The sequence below is a fragment of the Mytilus galloprovincialis genome, chromosome 13 (assembly GCF_965363235.1).
Source record: "Mytilus galloprovincialis chromosome 13, xbMytGall1.hap1.1, whole genome shotgun sequence".
Taxonomy (NCBI): Eukaryota; Metazoa; Mollusca; class Bivalvia; order Mytilida; family Mytilidae; genus Mytilus; species Mytilus galloprovincialis.
Window position 1 is genome coordinate 27,801,101 of NC_134850.1, and position 22,578 is coordinate 27,823,678.

Here is a 22,578-nt window from a genome sequence, read left to right on the forward strand (position 1 = left end):
GCTGGAAGGATATCCGCTAGACTTTCATCAATAAATTATGTATGAACTGAAATTTATCTGCCTTCCTACACTTTTGAAGTAGTTAATGAATTTTCAAATCAGATTAAAAAAAATCTAATTTCAATAAACCAATCAAAGCAGAATTTCAATCTGATGAATATTCTGTTGGTTGTGTTTTGAATTTTGTATAGGTATCAAAGCAAACTGAATCCTTTTATTGCTTAATGTGTTTTTGTGCGTTACCCTTTTAAGGAGAATAGATAATCCTAAATTGGAAGATGAGAATACAAGATTTACATATAAAAGTATAGTTATTGATTATTCTTAGCTTGGAAGATAAACAGAAGGTGGTGACATTTTCTTTCCAAGTTGCTAAAGACATTAGTGGTTTACAATAAGGCTGAGACAAGAAAAATCAATTCTTCGTTATGGGTTGCCTCTGGCTTAACATACTGTTAAAAGCATTATATATTGTCTTTCTGTCCATTTACAATAACTGAGAAAAGTCTGAAGAATGACAAAAACGAGAGAGAACAATCAATTTTTCGTTAAAGTTGTCCTCCAGCTCAATTATACATTGTCTTTGACTCCATTTACAATAATGGTGATACAAGAATGGCAGTAACCAGAGAGAATAATCAAATCTGTTTTAGAATCACACAGAAAGGTTGTCTTCTAGCTCAGCCCTCTATTCAAAACATTATACATTGTACTGGCTTACAATAATGGTGAGACATTTAGACTGGCAGAAACAAGAGAATATTCAATTCCGCGTTAGAATCACACAGAAAGGTTGTCCCCTAGCTCAATACACTATTAAAAGCATTGTACATTTTACTGGCTTACAATAATGGTGAGACAAGAATGGCAGAAACTAGAAAATAATCAATTCTGTGTTAGAATCTCACAGAAAGGTCGTCTCCTAGCTCAATACACTATTAAAAGCATTGTACATTTTACTGGCTTACAATAATGGTGAGACAAGAATGGCAGAAACTAGAAAATGATCAATTCTGTGTTAGAATCACACAGAAAGGTTGTCCTCTAGCTCAACATACTATTAAAAGCATTATACATTGTCTTTTACTTCATTTACAATAGCTCTGAGAAAAGTCTGATGAAAGGCAGAAACAAGAGAGAATAATCAATTCTGCGTTAGAATCTCACAGAAAGGTTTTCTTCCAGCTCAACATCTTATGAGAGATACGTGATTCATCTAAATCTCTGACATCTGTTCGTAGTTCAAAGAAGATCTTTTTCATCAAAACATTCAGTCATTAGCGGAGAAAAATATGTGGTTGCTGATGGATCTGATAATAGGTTTAACATAGCTACCATTGAACTGACATGTGGAAGCTGTTGGTTAGATTGCTTGTAGAGAATTCTTTGTCAATGTTTTCAATCTTCTCACAACATTTTGCCAAGAATTCTTCGTTTTGAAGTCACATCCTTGTTTTTCACCATGTTTTAGAAAGTTGTTTTCAATTTGGCTTAAATATTGCCAAGAATTTTTTGTTTTCGCCATGTTGTAGAGAGTTTTCACTATGTTGTAGAGTGTTTTCTATTTGGCTCATATTTTGCTGAAGTACATTTTTGTTTTACAGTCAAATCCGTTTAGAAAGATGTTACCAATTTTGCTTAAAATTTGCTGATGTAAATTTTGTTTTACACAGTTTCATCCTGGTTTTCACTATGATTTAGAAAGTTGTTATCAATTTGGCTAAAATTCTGCTGATGTACATTTTTATCTTACAGTTGCATCCTTGTTTTCACAATGTTTTCAATTTGGCTTCATTTTTTACTGATGCACATTTTTGATATATTAAGAAAAAAAATTATTGTGTAGAGACAGTTTTTTTTTCACAGGGCTCTTGAAATTGCATGTTTAAGATGATAAATTATTAAACTGTGAAGCCATACTGTTAAATGACACGAAAATTTCAATGAAGTCAGCAATGAATTGCATTCCATTTCACACAACAATAAAAATGGACAGCTTTGTTGTAGTTATGGGGGATTTTATTTTACAATGCTCTAGTGTTAAATAAAATGGGTGTCATACAGAGTTCAGATGCTGGTTTGTCTACATAATTAGGTCATTGGCGAATATTTTAAATATAACTGACTTTGAAAGTTAAAAGTAGGTCTCTTGTCAAATCTGTAATTGACAACCTTTTCCAGAGTCCTAAATCCTGTCACTCCATGTGTTTCTATGTTCAGTACATTTCCTTTAGCATTAAAAATTTCAAAAATATCCGAAGAGAGGAGGTTTTCGTGACAAATTTTATGTTTCTATGTTGTTGAGGGAAAGTTTATCTATTCGTTCAATGGTTCAGTTTTATACATATGTGTCAGAAAATAATGTTAATTTTCAATGACATTCAATCATCTAAATGTTATCAGTACAATGTAGAGCAAAAAATTGCATGATTGGTCAGTTATATCATTAATAACACTTTTAAAGTTCACGAAATTAGTTTACACAGTACATGTAAATTAAGGTCTAATTTATGTGTTTCTGACTGACTGACTCACACTTCAAAGTATTTGACACTAAATTGGCTTCGCAGCTACTTTTTGTACCATACTCTTCTCATAATGTGGAAATGTTTTTATGAAAGAATGAAACACTCTCCAAAGACATACTAAAATTTTTCATTTAATCGGTCTAACTGTAGTTAACAGAATATTTTTGAATCCTGTCCACTGATCAATGTAAATTAAAACCATTATGAGTTTTTCTTTCGCTTTAGTGGGCTTTTGACATGTTCATTTCAAATGGAAAATGTGTAACGAAATTAGTGCAATGTTTGTGTATTTGAATTATGCTTCCATGATCATTTAGGACCCTCAACAACATCAAATATTCTTATTCCTTCTACATTTGCCAAAGACACACACTAAACATTTTATGAATCTATAAGTTTATCACTTGTGTATACTTTGGTTTACTTGCACTTGGAAATTTGCCAAATTTTCACAAGTTATAATAAAATTCTTGTTTATTCAAAGCTTAATCTCTTCTATATAGGAATGACTAACCTCTTTTCTGTCCTTGTCTCAGAACTGGTTCAGATTTTATATAACATTTTATTAATGCAAATTGACAAGAAGCTTTCTTCATTCCTGTGCTTCTAAGTTTTTATTTTTCAAGATATCATGGTGAAACATGTAACAATGGTTTAACTGACTTGAGACAACTGAATGTTTAATAAAAAATTGGGAAAACATGTTCATTGCACATGTTGAAATTGATTTTAGATCAATTGTAGATTTCTTACATTTGGTGTCATTGAGTTAACAGGATTGATTATTTGTTGAATTTCCCAACATGAAACCAACATTTTCTTATAGATATAGGAATTCAGCTGTTGCATACGGTTTACCCATTTACATGATGTGGGTTTGTTTGACTTCAGTTGATTTTAGTATCAGATGTGAATTTCAAGTTACTGCCACGAGTGCCACTTGCTGTCAAAAAAACATTTTGTGGGGGTGGCTGGTGATGTCTTCACAGTGAGTGTGATAACAACCTTTATTAATAGAAGAGTATAATATAACAGGGTCATCAATTTTACCATTTTCTCAAGAAATCACCCAGAATCACATTTAATAACCGTGTGATATTACTTACAACCACTTCGCATAAGCATATAAGAGAAAGCAAAATTTTACTTTGTCTAAACACTTTCTGCATAGTCAATAGAAGAGTATAATATAACAGGGTCATCAATTTTACCATTTTCTCAAGAAATCACCCAGAATCACATTTAATAACCGTGTGATATTACTTACAACCACTTCGCATAAGCATATAAGAGAAAGCAAAATTTTACTTTGTCTTCCTCATGTTCAATATAAACACTTAAATAAGATATTTTCTTGCAATGATGAGAAGCTTATGATAATAAAGAAATCTGTGTTGTCCTTGGAGATTTATTATTTCTGAAATATCTTGTTTACCAAGTTAGCTTGTTGGGGAGGCTTGTTGATAAAGAAATCTAATTTTGTGTCAAAGCCAATGAACTTTGTTTTAAGTAGAAACCGAACCCTAAGCAGGAAAACCTCTCGTCAGCTGACCAGGAGAAGCCATAAAGAGAAATACCAAATCAATTTCAAGATTAATGACTCATTGTAGAATTTCAAATACTAGAACAAATTGAACATACAGAAAGATTGATACTGCCCAGAGGAAATTGCGAGATTTTGTCATCGATTTTCAATAGAATACCATTGCGATTTAGCATCGGGCTTCAGTATTGATTCTCATCAAACCTCGCTTTCTCTCATTTATAGAAAACTTCCTAATCGATCATCTGGTAAAATAGACAACCTCAATTTACAGTTTGCTTATTGTTGTCGTTCTGTTCCTAAGCTTTTAGTTTCCATGGTGACCAAATCAATAAGTTGCTTTTAATGTCTGCTAAGAGAGAATCTTGATTTGATCTGATGAATATTGCAGATGTGACCTCCAAAGTGTTGTTTATTAGATTTGCCTGGGTTTGACTTTTGCTGTAATAAAATTAGCTAGCTATTTTTTTCTCTCTTGAGAATGTGAGATTTTTATGTGTAGTTTTCCTCTCAAAATATTCTTTTGATATCAGGAAAAGAATGTTTGGGCAGATTGTTTTAACAGTTAGTAAAACCTGTTTATTGTGATTTGTTCATTAAATTTTAGCTGTTGAACATTCTTTCTATGGTATTTTAAGGTGATGGCAATTAAAAAAAAAAAATATGCCAACTGGCAATCTTAATCATGATCCTAAAATGGCAATGGTGTGGTCATAAGAAAACAGACAAAATAAAGGAAACGCAACAAAGCAACTCACAGAAAATAAAGAGTGGTCCACATTTTGTAATGTCTGTTTTATAAACCGCAACACTCAACATTTAACAAATGTTTAGCAGCCAGAATATTTGAAAAAAAAAAATCACTTTATAATCACTGACTTTGTAAATCATCAGGTGTAGAATAAAACTTCAGAGAAATACTTCTTTAACAAAAAGTTACAGTAACCCCAGTAATATTTGTCTGATATATCTTTTTCTTTTTAGTAAAGGAGTAGGTTCAGTAAGAGCTATTTTTGGCCCCAAAATATAGCAGTTTTACAAAATGGTGAAAATGTAATCTTTTAGCTATTTACTGGAATGTAGAATGCTTCTGCTACATAAATATGGGCTGTTTTTGACAATACAATGCACATATATCGGGTACTAGCATCATTTAGTCATGCTACATGTATCTTCTCAATTTTTGCATTTTAGTTAAATTTTAGACAGTTTTCGTCTGAAATGAAAGTGAACACATTCGTGTTCATTCAAAATATTGAAACCTAAGTTGTATTTAATGATAATACATAACATATATAAAGGTTGAGGATGAACACGGATGCGACCACTTTCATTTTTGACAAAAACCATCTGAAAAGTGACGTTTTTTGGCATTTTTGATAGATTTTTCATAGTTAAGCTTGAATCGGAGCGTTCTTAATGACTTAATCAATCAAATCTTTCACATAACCGAATTGAATCAATTGAAATAGACACATAAGTGTTTAAAAAGAGTCCAAAATTTTTTTTGTTGATTAAATTTGAGGCCAAAATCGGCCCTTACCGGACTTTAAAGTCATATGAAACGAGTGAGTGGTGAAAAATAATGTTTTTCCAATTCTTGAACCAATGCATGTATATATCACAAAATAAGTCCTCTGTGCACGATTTTATCATTATTTACGCAAATATATCGTATAATCGTCAATTTTTTTTCTCTCTGTCTGTTATGATTTAACAAATATGGCTGCTCATTAAATGCCGTGTTTTGAAGCCGAAGTTTACCGATTGTCACCTTATAGTAAATACATAACAAAAAGCATGGGTATTGAGCACGTGCTTAACATGTACAATCAGATAATTGTTTATTTTAATGACAGATTCATGCGTATTGCGATCACCGGATTTTTACGAGGAGGGTTACGCTCAGGTCACTATGCATACGTAAAATATGTCGGCGAATTGCTTCCTGGAAGCAAGCAATTAAAAATAAGTAAACTTCTTCTAAATGTGGACAAATTAAAGAATTTTCCTCAGAAAAAAGTATATGTACAAAAGTTTTATAATGAAAACTATCCATTTAGTTATAAAAAACAGATGCATATTATTTTTTAATTTGAGGTTTCATATGACTTTAACTCCTTTATAGATTTATGAATTTTCAAGACACAAATAAAATTTCTTTTAGCATCTGGCTCAACAGGACTTGAAATGCCTGAAGAACATCATAAACCAGACCTATCAGTAATTTTAACTTTTATTTTTGGTGTAATAGATTGAATATTGTTTAATGAAGAGGAACATTCTTTAGATATTTTACCCTCATGTTACATCATTCATATCCATGCAATGAACTTTATTTGGGGGAGATATCAGTTCATTACAGATAAGATATTCTTATTTCATTGCAAAAAACCTTTCTGGTTTGATAACACTGTAAATTTCATCTTGTCAGAAATAAACAGGTGACCCAGACATGTTAAATTTCATTTCACATTAGTCAGTTCTTGGAAGGCTTCCAAAATCAATATACATAAAAGAGGTACTAAAAGGGAAATTAAAAAAATATAAAACTTCAAACCATTAAACATTTACCTTACTCGTTTAATTGGACATATTCATTTAATATAATCTGTACTTTTAAAAGATTAAATATTAGTTTAATTAAATGCTTTGTGAAAACAGGTTTGGCAGGTATTGAAAAATATTTATAGAAGCTTTGCAAATGTATTATAATCTTCATTCTTCATGTAGGGTCTTGCCATAAAAAATTGTTGAGGGGACATCTCAAAATTTCATTTGATTTGTGGTAATAGAATCTCATAATAACTTTGAAATAAAGATTTGTATATACATGTATACTTTTGACTTTGAACTGAAAAGTACACAAGAAAACTCATAAAAGTTATTGATATTAGTTTATGATATACAATATTTATTTGCATAAAATCTAATACAATCAGATCGCTCCTATAAATATCATAAATACACAAAAGACAATACACACATGTTATATAAACTTACAAAATGCTAGACAACAAAGGGCGAAGTTTGTGTATTTCTAAATCTAAAGCAGAATTTGCTGCAGAAAGAAACATCTACTAAACTAGAAATGACTTTTTCCTCCCAATTTCTTATATAGAGATAATACAAATTCAGTTGAACAGTTTTGAAACTGCGGGACTACTTTTAGATTGATAATTCATTATTTGGATAAATCTTATACTCATTATGTAGTGATCACTAATCCCTAATCTGTTTATGGAAGATTTAAAACACAAGTGACAGACCATTAAAGCAATCTTTCTCAGTTTGTAAAACCACTATAGTAGCTGATTCTTTATTCATGTAACACTAAGTATCTGCTATAAACAAGCCATATGTCCAGAATTGTTACCAACACATATCCAATATTTCACACATCGGCAGATGTTTCTTGTGTGAGTGTGAATACATGTATATTATAATAAGCTGCTTTTCTAAAGCTCTAGTATTTGACATCAGTAATTAAATACATGTAGTAGCTATTTAATCATCAGTTTATATGGACTCGGTCATAGAATTAAGAAAAAAAAATGAATTATATAACATTTACTCTATATCATATGAGTTAGATTATATATTCTATACTTTAAAATTATAATGATGCACTGCAGGATATGTCAATAGTCAGAATATAATATATATAGTGTTTGAGAAAAAAAACCAGACACCAAAATGTTGGACAGACTGACTTATGAAAAGCTATACATTATTTTCACACAAACACAAAAACAGTAAAATGAATGAAAAACTCAGCAACACAAAAAACTAAAAATAAACTTTTGAAGATAAATAAATAATACAGCCTTCAAAATTAGAATTTCATTCTTGTTCTCCCAGTCTTTGGCCTCATATATTCAACATGTTCAATAAATATATAACATTTATTGAAATTCAGGATTCTCCCATACTGGAGTATTCAAATAAACATGATGAAATGAAATAGATTCTCTTAAAATATCCATTCATACAATGAAGGAAGTAGTAATGTCAAATACCCAATTATTTATGAGAAATAGTGAAAATCATAACTTCCTTGATCAAATGCTTAGACATTTCCTGTATTTTGTGTATATTTCAATTCTTTGTCGATTCAGGACGGATTTATTTGTCTGGGATGAAGATGTTTTGAACAATGTAACAAAAGGTTTTTGTTTTAAGTTAGTTCATCCAAAAAAAAAAATTGCTTTGTCTTTGAAGCATGTCTCATGCTCTTTGTGTTGTTTTTCAGAAACCATCTGTCAAATTTTATTCTGAGTTTGATCTTGCACGCTTTGTGTCAATCCTTTTATGGCATTGTTGTTTACAGTTTAAGCTTTCCTATAAGAAAATCAATATGTTCACAAAGGAATTATCACCAATACCATGTTTTTCACAAACAAAATACCTATAATATCTTTTGTAAAAATTTTCACATTTCATTTTAAATACTAGCTTTTGTATGGTAGACTGGCTTTTGTGTTTCAAGTACAAAACCCTTGAGGCCACATTATACAAATATAAATGTAGTAACCATGGAGATTTTTAGATAAAAACACTCAGTCATTATCAATGTTCAGACAGCAGAGATATTGTTCAGTTAAATGAATGTAGGATGGTATGGACTTTTTACCTTGACAAGAAATTTGAGATAGGTGATCCTGAAGATATGGGGGCCGTCTCAAAATACTGTTTAGACAAGGAAGTTTTGTCAACACATTCAGATTAAGAACAAGTTTAGACTTTGGACCTGTGTATTTTGAAACTTCACTTGTGTGAATATGTAAATATGTTAATAAAAAATTTCTTGTCAGATAATTTGATAAAAATATTCTGATTAATGAGTTTTTTATTCATCTGGAAGATTGCACACAAGAGTAATGACTTGTAGGACAACATTTCCTGCCCTTTATAATAGAAATACACTTATGTAAATTTTTTAAAGAGAGAACAGTTTTTTCTTAAAAGGAAAAAAAAGACAGATTTCAATATGATGTAGATTGATCGAGCCAAGCAAATAACTAGAATGGTTTTCTAAAAGAAAAAGAAATGAATTCATGTATAAATATTTTTTTATCGACTGTATAATGAATTCAGCCCTGAGTGTCTGCGTTAAATACAAAGGAATTCAAATTTGGAAAAGCCGTTATCTACTTTATATCTTTTTGTAAAGCCATCTCCTTGTAGCCCATAACCTATTTGTGTTGGTTTTTTTGTGTGTGGAGGATCTAAAGGCTCTGCATTTATTTTTAAGTCAAATTTTGTCCTAATATACTAAAACTGATAGAATGCGACTTGTTTAATATTATGATTATTTGGAAATGAAGAATAAGTTTGTACTATTTTTTCTTCATAAAAATCTTCAAAGAGATGTTTAAAATTTAATCAGAATATTTTAATTTTAGTATTATGATTATGAGACAAGCTCTGTATAATGAATTCATATATTTAGCATATTGTTTACTTTTTATGGTTAAACATTTCTTAAATATTCATTACATGACCTTTTTACTGGCTGTATTTTCCCATAGTTATTTTTGACCTTCAGCATTTAACTGTTCTTTTATGATAGAAATTACAAGCAATTTATAAATGTATGACCTTTTGTCCTCTGGCTGTATTCAAATTGTGATGACATTTGCTTGTGACAATATGTTCAAAATTTAGCCATGTATTTCGTCTCTCCATATAGAGATGGTTAAATATATCTATATATCATAGGTACATGTACTTCTTCTTTTTTCTACATAGAATATCACAAGTTTGTCAATGCTGCAGATATTTGTGTACTGATAAAACTGTCAGTGCTGCAGATACACATGTAAAAAGAACTTTTAAAACCTGGCCTCAGTGTATCACAGTGGCGGAACCAGAACTTTTCATAAAGGGGGGGGGGGGGGGGGGGGGGGGGGGGGCGCCCTCTCCAGTCATGCTTCAGTGATTCCCTATATAATCAACCAAATTTTTCCCACGAAAGGGAGGGGGGGCGGGACCCCCTGGATCAGCCTATGTATCAGCACTTGAGAAAAAAATCCTACATACAATCTTTTATGAAATTTGAATTTTGTTATATACTTAAAATTCTTTTAAATGTCCACTTCTTCAGAGACCATGAAATATACAATATACACAGAAAATGGTACCAAACTAAAAATAATATAATGAATCCTCAGTAGGGATGAAATCATAAAACTTTGAATTAACAGTATTTTAATTAAGAAAAAGATCAGAGCTTACATCTGCAAGCAACCCCGAAAACCCATTAAAACATTATTGATCTATTTAAAAAAAAATATCCTATTTTGATGATGTATTTGTTTATTCTTTAGACTTAAATGTAGCAAATATAGGTAGAACCATCATAACCCTATTTTATTTCTTTTTTTAGGCCTGAAGATGGTGAAGTGTATGAAGGGAGGGACTATTATTCCAGCCAGTTGGGACAGTATAATACAGGGTACACAGAGGAATACCAACGAGGCAGGCCTCGTGATCGATTTCCACCACGTGGAGGAGGATTTAAACAATTTGACAGGTAAATAAGGAAATTTGAATCGATTTTCATTAATTATTAGTTGCAGGACAAACAATAATAACCACTTTTATTACAAATGAGCAAACCCTTTATGATTGATTTATGAGTGAAATAGGTTTATGTCTTATGTGAGTTGTTAAGATTTGTTGAGAACAAATCTACCAAAAAGAAGTAGTGGAAGGATATTAAATGGCTTGCAGCACTTTCCGTTTCCATCTGAATAATTGCTATGTGGTAGATGACATTGATCCGACAAGGCCTCATTACTGAGTCAGTTGCAAGTATGGCTGCCGTTCAATAGATAGATAAGATTGCCGAATAAGAATTTTGCATACAAATTTGACAAGCGGTCTCTGAGTTCTCAATTCGGATCATGACATGATCATTGATTTCCTGTAAGCTTTGTTCTGTATGTTCACTTTTGAATATTTTGACGGAGACTTATACAGCAAAAGGTTGTCAAGAATCATTAGATATGGTGTTTTATCATTTTGCATTTAAGTATGACAAGATTAAATCCTTGTGAGTTACTTAGAAAGGCTTTAAGACATACATTTTATGACAAAATGATGAGTGGCCACAAATTTGCAATTCATGAAAATGTATGATAATAATCGTGCCTTTGGCTTTAAGCTATGTAGATGTATAAACTATATACAGCTTTGTACGGATCTGGAGAGGCTGTGTCAATAAATTTCAAAGTTCAAATTAGAAACTTCTGTCTAGCTTTTCACAAAGAGTTAACCAGAAAAAGTCAACTTGGTGTTAATTTTAATAAAAATAGATCAAACGAGTTTCCACTAGTTCTGAGATTTAATTGTGAGGGTGTTATTCTATATTCTGAATCTTTGAATAATCATCAGATACAAAACCTATCCTTTAATGTATACGTAATGGACGTCGTGTACATTTCATGTCAAACAAGTTTTACACATTGCCAGCAAAACTCAGTTATAATTTGTCCCCTGCACTTTCTGACAAATTATTTTCCAATGGAACATGCCATTATTGGGAGATACTTACTTTTTGATTTGTACCTATTCATCTCTGATGTACAGTATAGCCAGACATATATTTCATCACACAAAAAAACATTTTCCTGAATTTAGCTTAACTTCCCGTATATAAATGCATTTAAAGACTAAAAGGTTGGGCAGTTCATTACAATGGATTCAATAAAATAACCATTTAAAGGCTTTTCTGAGAAGTTATCTGTTGGAAAAAACAACTCAATGTCATAACGACAGAAAGATTAATTTCCACAGTGAAATATAATTCTTTTGACAATAAAAAGAAATAAATTCTGCAGAATTTCAACCCACATGTCTTCAATGATCGACAAATGCCAAATGTTCTGTTGGAGAGAAACATTAAATTGGTCCTATTAAAGGTATGGTTTTATTTTTAATGAATTATACAATATTGAAGACCGTCCGTGGAAGAAGCAGATTATTCCAATCCTTCTGAAATGACAAGTCATCAGTAACGTAATCAGTGAAGTTATAATGGTAGCGACAGAATACGCTGCATCGGGTATGGATTTCCAATAACTTGTAACACTGAGGTGGTATGTTGAAGATTATGGAATGCTGACTCAAAAATATAATCTGACATGTGGAAGCAAAAAAATTGTAATATTTCTGGTTTTTCTGACACTTACAGTGTGTAATTAAGCCTCAATAGCATTTGATAACCTTCTGTGTCGGAGGATAGGAAGCCAAGTTCTACGAAGAAGGAAATTTGCCAAATCACTAACGTTGTCATGAGGAAAGCCAATTTGATGAGGGGAATTTTTCTTCCTAATTATTTTCAAGGATTGTATATATAGATCAATGCTTGCAGAATCACTGATGGTGGATTTCATATTATAATTCTGTTATATAAATTAAATGCTTGCTTGAAGCTGAAATCTACATTTCCACAAACTTTTTTCTCATGCATATTTTTTTTTTTTGGTATTCTCCAAACAATTCATATCACCTCCTATTTCAACTTACTGCTATTGAAAGGGATGTGCTATTGATTTAATTGCATTCAAAAATGTGTGTTATCATTTTATTCAGCGTCTGTGAACAAACACATCTTTTGTGGGAATAGATATTTTTAGCAGGATTCTTTCAGATCTCTCAATGAGCTTGGATATCTAACATTGGCTTTTTTCTCTTCAATCCTGAATCGTAGCCTTTTAACAATTTTATTTCATTTGTATAAGGTTTAATGTATGTGCCAGGCCAGTCTTTTGTTAGAATTGTGTCGAATGATTGAATTAAAATAGATGCATTGAATTTAAGCTAATTTAAATTCTAACTGTCAATACAGAATTTGAGTAAACAGGTTTTTGCTTTCACACTCGGTAAAATTAATTCAGAGATAGGCTTAAATCAGGCGTTAGAAACCATTGGACCGTGAACTTTTAAAGTTCTTTCACAAGGTATTTTTTTTACTCATAATAAGTTGGATTTTCTCATTAAAATGTGGTTATATACATTTGTATCATGGTTTCAAGGATTATAGAAAAATGAAGAATATTTCATGCATAAATGGTCAAATATGTGGATAATTGCAATGCAAGCTGTTTAACTTTATGTGAACTGTCAACCGATATTTTGGAGTTATTTGCACATATTGAATGTAATGTGACATGTCAGTGGCCGTAACAATCCTCGAGTAGGTATTCTTTTGGTGTAGTTTTTTTTTCGATACCAGTAAAAGATATATTTTAATGTTGTCGGAAATAATTTATGAGTTGTTATTTAAAGTAACCTTGTGTTATAATTGGAATGAAAGAATTCATGGAATTTGCAATGGAAATAATAGATTTTTGTGAAATATGCATGAAACAATGTAAGGCAGATATACATAAAAAAAAATGTATACATAAATACCTGAAAATTGGGAAACAATATATATACTCAAAAATTGAATCGTAATTTAAAAAAAAAGAAGAATAAACTTGAAAACTTAAATGGATTGTATGCCAAGTTGCATTTTTTTTCATTCATTAAAACATTTTAATTCTGAACTTACAATATTTAAGTACTGTAGTCTAGATGTACATGTTACTGTTGTAGTGTCCTGATACTTGTGAGTCAAATGTTTACGATGTTGTTAAAAGGAAATACACAGCTATGAAAATTGTATTTTGTCTTGTTTTAGGGGAGGACATCACCAATGGACAGCTGGTAGACGATTTGGAGAAGGTCACAGGTCAAATTCATCGAGCGATCGAGATGCCTTTGAAAAGCCAAGACCTCCACAATCACCTGCAAGATCAACATCACAGACAAGCAGAAAAAGTCCAAAAATGAAGCGAAAGCAATCAAATTCTACTAGTCGTTCAAGGTCGGGGTCATCAGATTCAAGTTCAAGTAGTAGCTATAGTGATTCGTCCTCAGACAGCAGCAGGTCAAGGTCAAAATCTGGAAGGTAAGTACAGCAAATGCTTTTGTTTGTATGTATATTAAATGTAGTCTTGTGCATCAAAAATAAGTATTTGTGACCTATTATTAATTTTCATTGACTTTAAAATTATGTCAAAATGCCTGTTTTTCTTTGTTAAATGTGGGCAATTAATAGGTCATACACAGATATCTTATGGTTTTGTAACAAAATAGTAAAGAACATGTATATTAGAAGGAAGACACCTATGGAAAAGTCAATAATGTGTATTTTGGTATCATTGTCCTTGGTAATTAAAGGTGAATATTTGATAGGAGCTACTGAATCGGGTAAGGGATTTTCATTTCTTTCAAAAGTTATCTTTGATATTTAAAAAAAATATTGATTAAATAACTTACTGCAGTGAAATTTGTGTATAAAATAAATATGGTGTTACAATCCAGTCATGTTTTGCAGCAGGAGTGGTTCTCGTGCAGGCAGATCCAAATTACCGTCCACAGGGTCACAGGTCAAGTCAGGGAGGTCAAGGTCACAAGAATCTATAGGCAGTGACAACACAGAAACTACAGAGGGAGGAGGTCGCCCACATGGTATTAGAATAACCAACCTTCCTGGCAGATCTAGTGGTAAGTAGTTACTCTCTATTTATACTACAGTTACACCCTCTTATACTGCAGTTACTCCCTAATTATTCTACGGTTAATCTCTACTCACACTAGTTACTCCCTATTTATACTGCAGTAAAATATCTTTGAGATGACATGCATTTGCTTGCATGGTTCAAATCTGTGTGGGTCAAAGGTCAGGGACCTGTCTTTTCTAGGAGAAGACTTTTAAAGGATTTATTTTGCTATTTGTGCTATTACAGAAATAAAGTGTCCTGGACAAGAAGTTAAAATATATTTACTTGTCCGGTAGAATTTTGGACAAGCAGGTCAGGTGGGACATGATGTTTGTCTCATCCTATGTAACTGTTGTCTATCAAGGACAACACATTTTACTAATAAATGTATGACCTTTATGGCACAGTAAACTTTGAAGATCTTTTAATGTCAATTCAGAAATTAGAATGCAAATAGGCAATACATATGGTGTAATGTAAGATTAATGAGGCAATTAATCAGGTTTCAATACATGATGAAATGCATTATATTACAGGCAAAAATTAAGTCACTTTTTAGGCAGAAATGCAAACATCACATAATACTCTGGTATGAAATTACAGTTTTATTGGGGGAATTAAATAGATTTATGCAGAAAGAAATTAGACAAATTGGGTTTGAGGTGTTGTGTGAGTTAGAAGTTAAATTCTTTTGATGGATTTTATGATGTATCTGATCTTTACAAATAGTTTCTACATGTTCCAGTTCTAAAAAAAAATTTACATAAAGAAATTTTGTTTTCAAATGTTGTTTATGATAATACGGAGAAATATAAATCCTCTTGTATTAAAGCCTTGTTTGTTGTTAGACTATCTTGAACAGGTACTTAAAATAAGATACATTTTTCCTTAGTAGAACATATTTAAAAACCTGAATCTTTGCCAAGACCTAGTACATCTGTTAAATACAGAGACAAGCTCAGGGCTAGAAGTGTTTTTGTTCAACAGGGAAATAATTGGCATAGAATGTTAAGGTTCTGGTGGGGGATCTATTTTTTTCTCATTTTTTGGCAAGGAAATTGGCATGTAGTAAGAATATTAATTATTGAGGTTCACTACAGGGAAGACATCTTAATGGATTATTCAGATTATGTATGTTTAAAGTTGGAAGGGAATTAATGTATATGTAAATAAGCTACTTATTTGTCAAGGAGGACATGTGTATTTTATATATGTATTTTGCACATGAGTAATACAGATTAATGTCAAAATTTACAATGGACTGAAGGCAAAATAAGTTGAAAGATTATAAAAAATATAAAAAGTTACCATTATGTCAAACTGGGATATTTCTTTATATAAATTTTACAAACACGAAACAAATCGTATGCTAGAAATTGTTACATTTAACACAAAAGAAACCAAAAATCTCCAATGTTTGCCTTTCCTTGTACAGCATAAAAATCAGTCCTTTTAATTATTAAGAAAAATTACAGATATTAGGCTTGAGAAAGACTTTTGTATTTGTTTCAGTAACTTCATTTCAGTTAAAGTTGATTTTAAAATGAGAAATTGCATTTAACCCTTCTCTACCGTTTTTGCTTCAATAATACTGTCTTCAGACTGGGTTAATGATATTTTGGGTCTAAGGTCTGGGACCTTTCTTTTCTTGCAGGTGACATTCTAATTACAAAGTCTATATAATTAAAGTTGAATTTTCACACTAAGTAAAAGGGCTCCCATTTGCTACACTGTGCTTTTATACACAACCTTTGACTTACTGAAGAAGGACCTTTCATGATTTTAATTTTAAATTTGAAACTCTACACTGTATTCCATATTATATCATTTCTTTTCATTTTACAGACACCAGCTTACGAGATGGACTTTTCCATGAGTATAAAAAGTATGGGAAAGTTAATGCTGTGCAGATCTCAGGAAATGGGGATGGTCGGTACGCTATCGTCAGCTTCAAAAAGTCGGAAGATGCTCGTAAAGCAAATGTTGCCTCTCAGGACAAAAGATTCTTTGGTGCAAATATCAGAGTATCGGAGCATGAGGGCATAGGTATGTTATCAATAGCATGGATTTGGTGGAGGTCAAAATTACTATTTTTCATTTGGAAGATTCAGTAAATTGCTTGATTTTATTTGAAATCTTCTCGGGAAAATTCTTCTTAAAAAATGAATTAGAAGAACATTCTTATTCTGAATGACTTTTAATTCATTTATTTTCTTTTGTTTCAATTTTCATGGTTTGAGGAAAGGTTTTGTTTCATGCATACTTGACTTTGCCAATGTTTGCATACAATCTCTTGAGAAATTTGTATTTTTTAAAATGAAAATTTGTACCCCACCAATAATTATGAACCCAAAACTGGTCGGGTCTGTTTATAGCTGACTATATGGTATGGATTTTGCTCATTGTTAAAGGCTGTTCAGTGACCTTTAGCTGTTTGCATCCATTTCATTTGAGATCTATTGGATAGTTTATTTACTTGCAATCATACCACACCTCCATATTTCTATATTATATAATTTTAGATGTTGATGACGCAGAATTCCGTCCCCCAGAAGCTGAGCTGGATGAGCACCACCCTAAAGCCACGAGGACATTATTTGTTGGTAATCTGGAGAAAGAAATCACCATGGAAGAACTGAAGGATATGTTTTCTAAATATGGAGATATTCTGGTAGGTTGAATTTTTGTGTACACCAACATTGTACACCAACTTTTATAGACAGCAATTTATCAAATAACTGTTACCACTAGGAAAAAAAGGAAAGGGATTATAAATTGTATCAAGTGTAGAAAACTTCGGATTTTCTTTATCATGTTTATACCTAATGAACAACCCATTTATAAAATCATGAAAAGATGGACTCAAATCAACTAGAAATAACTAAATGCTAAAATACTGTCCTTGAATAAAAGTCCAGGTTACTTGTTCAAACAAAGGAATAATTTGAATTAATGTGAATGCAGTTTGATTCAGATAAGTTAATTCATTATTGGACCAAAGTCTAGCAATATTCAAAAGAAGTGCGAAATCGGTTGCTGTCTAGGTTTGACACAAAATGTTTGAGTTTTACGCCTTTATACAACTTGTATTGTATATGATCAATGTATGGCTTCTAAGGAAATTCTAAAGTGTGCTAGATTTTCATTTAAAATGAAATGTTGAAAGTTAAAGTGTATTTTGCCTGAATAAAGACTGGGTTGAATATTGATCCTTAAGATTGGACCAAAGAATGTTATGTTCTGATGGATCTTAAAATTTAGCGATAACTTTATAAAGATTTTTGATTTATGTATCAAAATTTTGATTTGATTATAAATCACGGTCTTTCCAGTTTTGATCTAATGGATTTAAAATTAATGCATTAATAAAATATTGTTTAGTGAATTGATTACCCATTTATGGCCAGAAGGGATGAGATTTTGATGGTTGCCAAATTTTTTAAAAGGTAGCCATTAAAAAAAAAAATGCTGACAAAGCCATGTCTCAGGAATTAAACATAAAAAATGAAGTCAAACACAAAAAGCGTGTTCTTTTGTATTCAATGTATTATGGAAGACCTAAAAACACAATTATGACTGGATGAACACTGATTTCCAGTTCAGTGCTAATTTGTACATTGTTTAGAAAGTTTCCGCTTACATGTCAAAATTGAAATGAATAAGTCAAATCACAGTGAAATGAAATTAAGATAATGAAATTTTACTTCGAAACATGAAAAGACCTTGAATCTAATTTTTGTTGTTATCTCATAGCTTAGGTTAAGATAGACGAATACAGATATTTTAATAATTAAAGACAATTTTCATGGGTTATGAATTTTGTATATATATACATGATATACATTTATGGTTCATTTAATATAAGTTATGAGTTTAATATGAATTTAAATGATATTGGAATGACTGAATTGACTTATTTCTATATGCTGTGGGACAAATAGGAATAAACTTGTGACATTTTTATAAATATTTTATTAGTTTTCTGATAAAATTGCTAAACTATGATAAATAGGATCTGTTTTTTGGCTTTTAAGCTTAAATTTAAGACTAAAAATAGTTCAGGATGTTATTTTGAATTAATGAACCTTCTTAGTAAAATAAAGTAGTCATGAGTAACAATAATAAATTAGTTATGAAGTTGTAACCACGTAACAGGATATTTATTTAAGGTAGTATTTATGATAAACAATAAAAATTGTCAGAAAGGAAAACAAATTCAAAATAATAAAATGTTAAGTTGAAAAAAAGAGTACAAAAAATAGAAATGAATTCTTTTAATGAAGAACATAATAAAAAAGTTTGATACTTTGAAAATTGCCAGATTAAATGAATATCTTTTACGGTCAACCTACATTTAGTATGAAGATTTGTGAAAGACCTTTAGTCCATAAATGATAGTAAAATATAAATACATATTTTCTCTTGTTATTGATCCTCAAACTTAGGTCTATCCTTGTGACATAAACGAAGCAGAATTTAAAAAAAAAAGATGGAACCTTTTCTCCTGCAGATTTTTATGTGACTTCTTTTAGCCCCCATGATAATATTTTGTGTTTTTATTTTGTTTTTAGGACATTGATGTAAAAAGACAAGGTGCAATATCAGCCTACTCGTTCATCCAGTTTACAGATATAAGGAGCGTAGTGAAAGCTCTAAGGGCTCTGGATGGTGAAACCATGGGAGGAATGAAATTAAAGGTACGTACTGGGGTCCCAATTAATAGTGGTCTGAGGTGTATCAACTTTTAACACCAAAGTAGGACCTTAAATTTGTAAAAGGCAAAATTCTTGAACATTTCATTGATGAAAGTCTGAGGTCTATAAACTTTTATTGCCAAAGTTGGACCTTAAATTTGATTAATGCAGAAGTTTTGAACATTATATTGATGAGAGTAATTTTAAACACCCAACCTTCCATCTACAAGTGATTCCCTGATTTGTAAATCAAATTGGTACAGGATATTTTACTTTCACTTGACTGGTTGTTAAGAGTTCATATTTTTTGTGTTACTGACATAACTGAGGTTTTTAAACTTAATTTGACATGAATTTTAAAGTACAAATTTGTCGCACACACAAAAGCAAGGAACACACCTTCTTGACGTGTGAATGCGCTCGAATCAATATATAAAATAAAGGGATTCATCTTTGCTTATGAGATATATTGGAGAAGACGTAATTGAATTGATTTATGTACATACTTGGAGAATTAGATAAAACCTATGGATTTGTTAGTGTTATAAAAATCCTGTCTTTAATGCATAATATGAATATTACATGAATTTTTTGCTGGTCTGACAAGAATTTTCAATAATGCCTATAGAAAAAAATCTATACAAGAATTCGTTATACTGACTGGCTTGTAAGATTAGTGCAGTGTATTTCCTGAGCTAACATTAATTTATTGGCTTAAATCAGGAAAGCTTATTAAAAGTAATTTTTAAATGCGTCCTTGTATGCTGAACGAAAAATTAATATTGTCAGGAAGTTTATAGTTATATGTGTATCCACTATTATGTTGGCCCCTTAGGTCACAGAGAGAGTACTTCCTGTAAACAAGTGGTTTGGAAACGATTCAAATATTTTTTCTAGATAATAATCGATGATTAAGAGAATTTGGAGTTGTCGATCGGTAGAAAAACCACATGGGAAAGTAATTTGTTGGGTCGTTGTATTTGGTGTTATTAAAAAATTAAAAAACAGGATGCAGGATTTTGATATTGATGTTTGATTTTAGCAATTTGAGGTACTGATGATTTACTTCTAAATGAGTTTTACATTGCTGCATTTGGAGAATGCATATATTGAAAAGTAATTCGGTAGTTTTGTGTGTAGATCTAGATAAAACCAGGAAGATTTCTCATACTAATGACAATAAAGCAATAGATAGCTTTGTTGATAAAACATTTGCATTTTAAAGAAAGTTTACATTTGTTGTTTTTTTTTAAAAGATATTTGTTGAAAATGGAGAATATTAGGAGTGGTATATTTTACAATGCTTAAAATTGTTATTTGAATTATGTATGACATTTCGGAATTTAAGTGACTATAATTTTTATGGAATTAAAGTTATTTAGTGTATTAAAGAAATAATTAGTTCAGGAGTCTTAACGATCGTTCTACTTTTATAACTCGCTGAAACCTGTTGCAGAGGTTTATCTGATTATCAAAAAATATTTGTCTATGGATTGGAAAATCAAATAATTTGTTCTCCTTTTAGAGAAAGTACATCCGTATAAGTATTATTGTGGATTATTGATATTTTTTAACGAAGCTAGTCTCCGCTGGATGGAAATCTATACCACAGTTTCATATTCTGTTCAAGCTAATTATTCATGATTTTCTGACGTATTTATTTGTTCTTTGATAACACCTACTAGACATATAATACTTGTAAATAAAAAATGGGCATTTATATGTCCTTCTTGTGTTACATTTCATGAAAAAATCTGTTCTGACTAGGTTAAATGTCTTTGGTTATTGATGCACATGAAGTGGATTTTTGTCATCCAATATTTAATCATATGATATTGATTATTTCATATTCTCTGATTTATGATATTGATTTTATGGACATTTTATTATATTTGAGGTTTTTTCAATTTTGTTTAGTCATCATTTTTGTTACGCAATTTTCTCCTTTTAGACATCAGACAGGATTGACCAAAAAGAAATTTTAAAGTTTGATTTTTTATATTTTTCAGCTTGGTTTTGGAAAGAGTATGCCAACAAACTGTGTCTGGGTGGACAACTTAGCCGACACTGTTCAGGAGAAATTCCTCTTCAGACAATTCAATCGCTATGGCCCAGTGTCTAACATGGTCATTGACAGAGAACGAGGCAAAGCTCTTATTTTCTTCAGTAGTCTAGAAAGCGCACAGTTTGCTCTCAGTGAAATGAGGAATAGAATCTTAAACGGCCAGAAAATTCAGGTAATTAGTCAAACTTGTATAGATATGACATAGGGATATGTGGTATGATTGCTGTTGAGGCAAATATCCAGCAGAGATAAAATGACGCAGATATTAGCATGTTTGCACATTTCAAAAAGTGAACTTGTTGTAGTACATTTGGTTAGACTTCTGTAAATAGAGAAAAGAGAAGTAGAAAGTTTTCACAGCAACCTTACATCATATCAACTCTTTATCTTTACTGCTCTTCAAAAAAGCAGGTAGTTTTTTTGGCAAAGCCATTTTTCTGAGTCGGTAAGTTTTGTAACATTGACTTTCATTTCTTCAGTCAATGTATATTTTTTCGGCAAGTGAGTTTTCTTTGAGGGGGAAAATGGCACCACCCCAATTTTAATGTGTAGTACAATTATTTAGATTTTTTGGAACTAATAGTTTGATTTAGCAATTGTTTTAGTACTAGTTACCATTATGTAGAAAATTGTTCTAAAAGCAAATAATATAGAAAACATAAGAAAATTAACCTTTTCTTTATAATTATCAGGTCTTCTTGACAAAAAGTGCAATGATACGAAATACAATTTTTTTTTATAAGAATTACAGCTTGTTATTTTAAAAATACATCTTATAGTAGATATAATTTTTAATACCCAAGAGAATTCCATTTTTGTTAGAAATCATTTTAATACTTGGGAGAATTGCCTAACTCCGATCTTTGATAACCTCATCTTTTTTCCTTGGTCCGTTGTGTCTTGTCAGTTATAACATCTTCCTGGAATCTTAAATGTGAAAAGTGGTTAAGAAAAAAATGCTTTTAGATTGCCATGGTTACCAAGTAACTTGATAATTGTATTTTGCAATAAACACCTGTCATAAGCCTGACATTTGAGATCAAAGATCAAATTATTGATGAACGTCCATTTTCTAGCAATAAGTAGCGAGACCATTTCTAAGCCAAGCTATCTAATTTTAATGTCGTGTTTTTCGATCTCGCTGAGAAAGGATTAATGAATGTATGTTACGTAAGTTTGTTTTAAGAATGGT

General features: G+C 31.1%; 1 protein-coding gene across 3 annotated transcripts in view; it reads left to right on the forward strand.

Moving 5' to 3' along the window:
- Window positions 1-22,578, forward strand: part of LOC143057115 (uncharacterized) — a 60,094-nt gene that overhangs the window by 13,080 nt on the left and 24,436 nt on the right. Inside the window, exons 3-9 of one of the 3 annotated variants that reach the window (XM_076230356.1) lie at window positions 10,460-10,606; window positions 13,763-14,032; window positions 14,462-14,631; window positions 16,473-16,673; window positions 17,150-17,298; window positions 19,199-19,324; window positions 21,331-21,558. In XM_076230356.1, coding sequence (XP_076086471.1) covers window positions 10,460-10,606; window positions 13,763-14,032; window positions 14,462-14,631; window positions 16,473-16,673; window positions 17,150-17,298; window positions 19,199-19,324; window positions 21,331-21,558 — 1,291 coding nt within the window. Of the gene's footprint in view, window positions 1-10,459; window positions 10,607-13,106; window positions 13,274-13,762; window positions 14,033-14,461; window positions 14,632-16,472; window positions 16,674-17,149; window positions 17,299-19,198; window positions 19,325-21,330; window positions 21,559-22,578 lie in introns of those variants that run through there. The other 2 variants (XM_076230357.1, XM_076230358.1) reach the window with 2 other exon arrangements.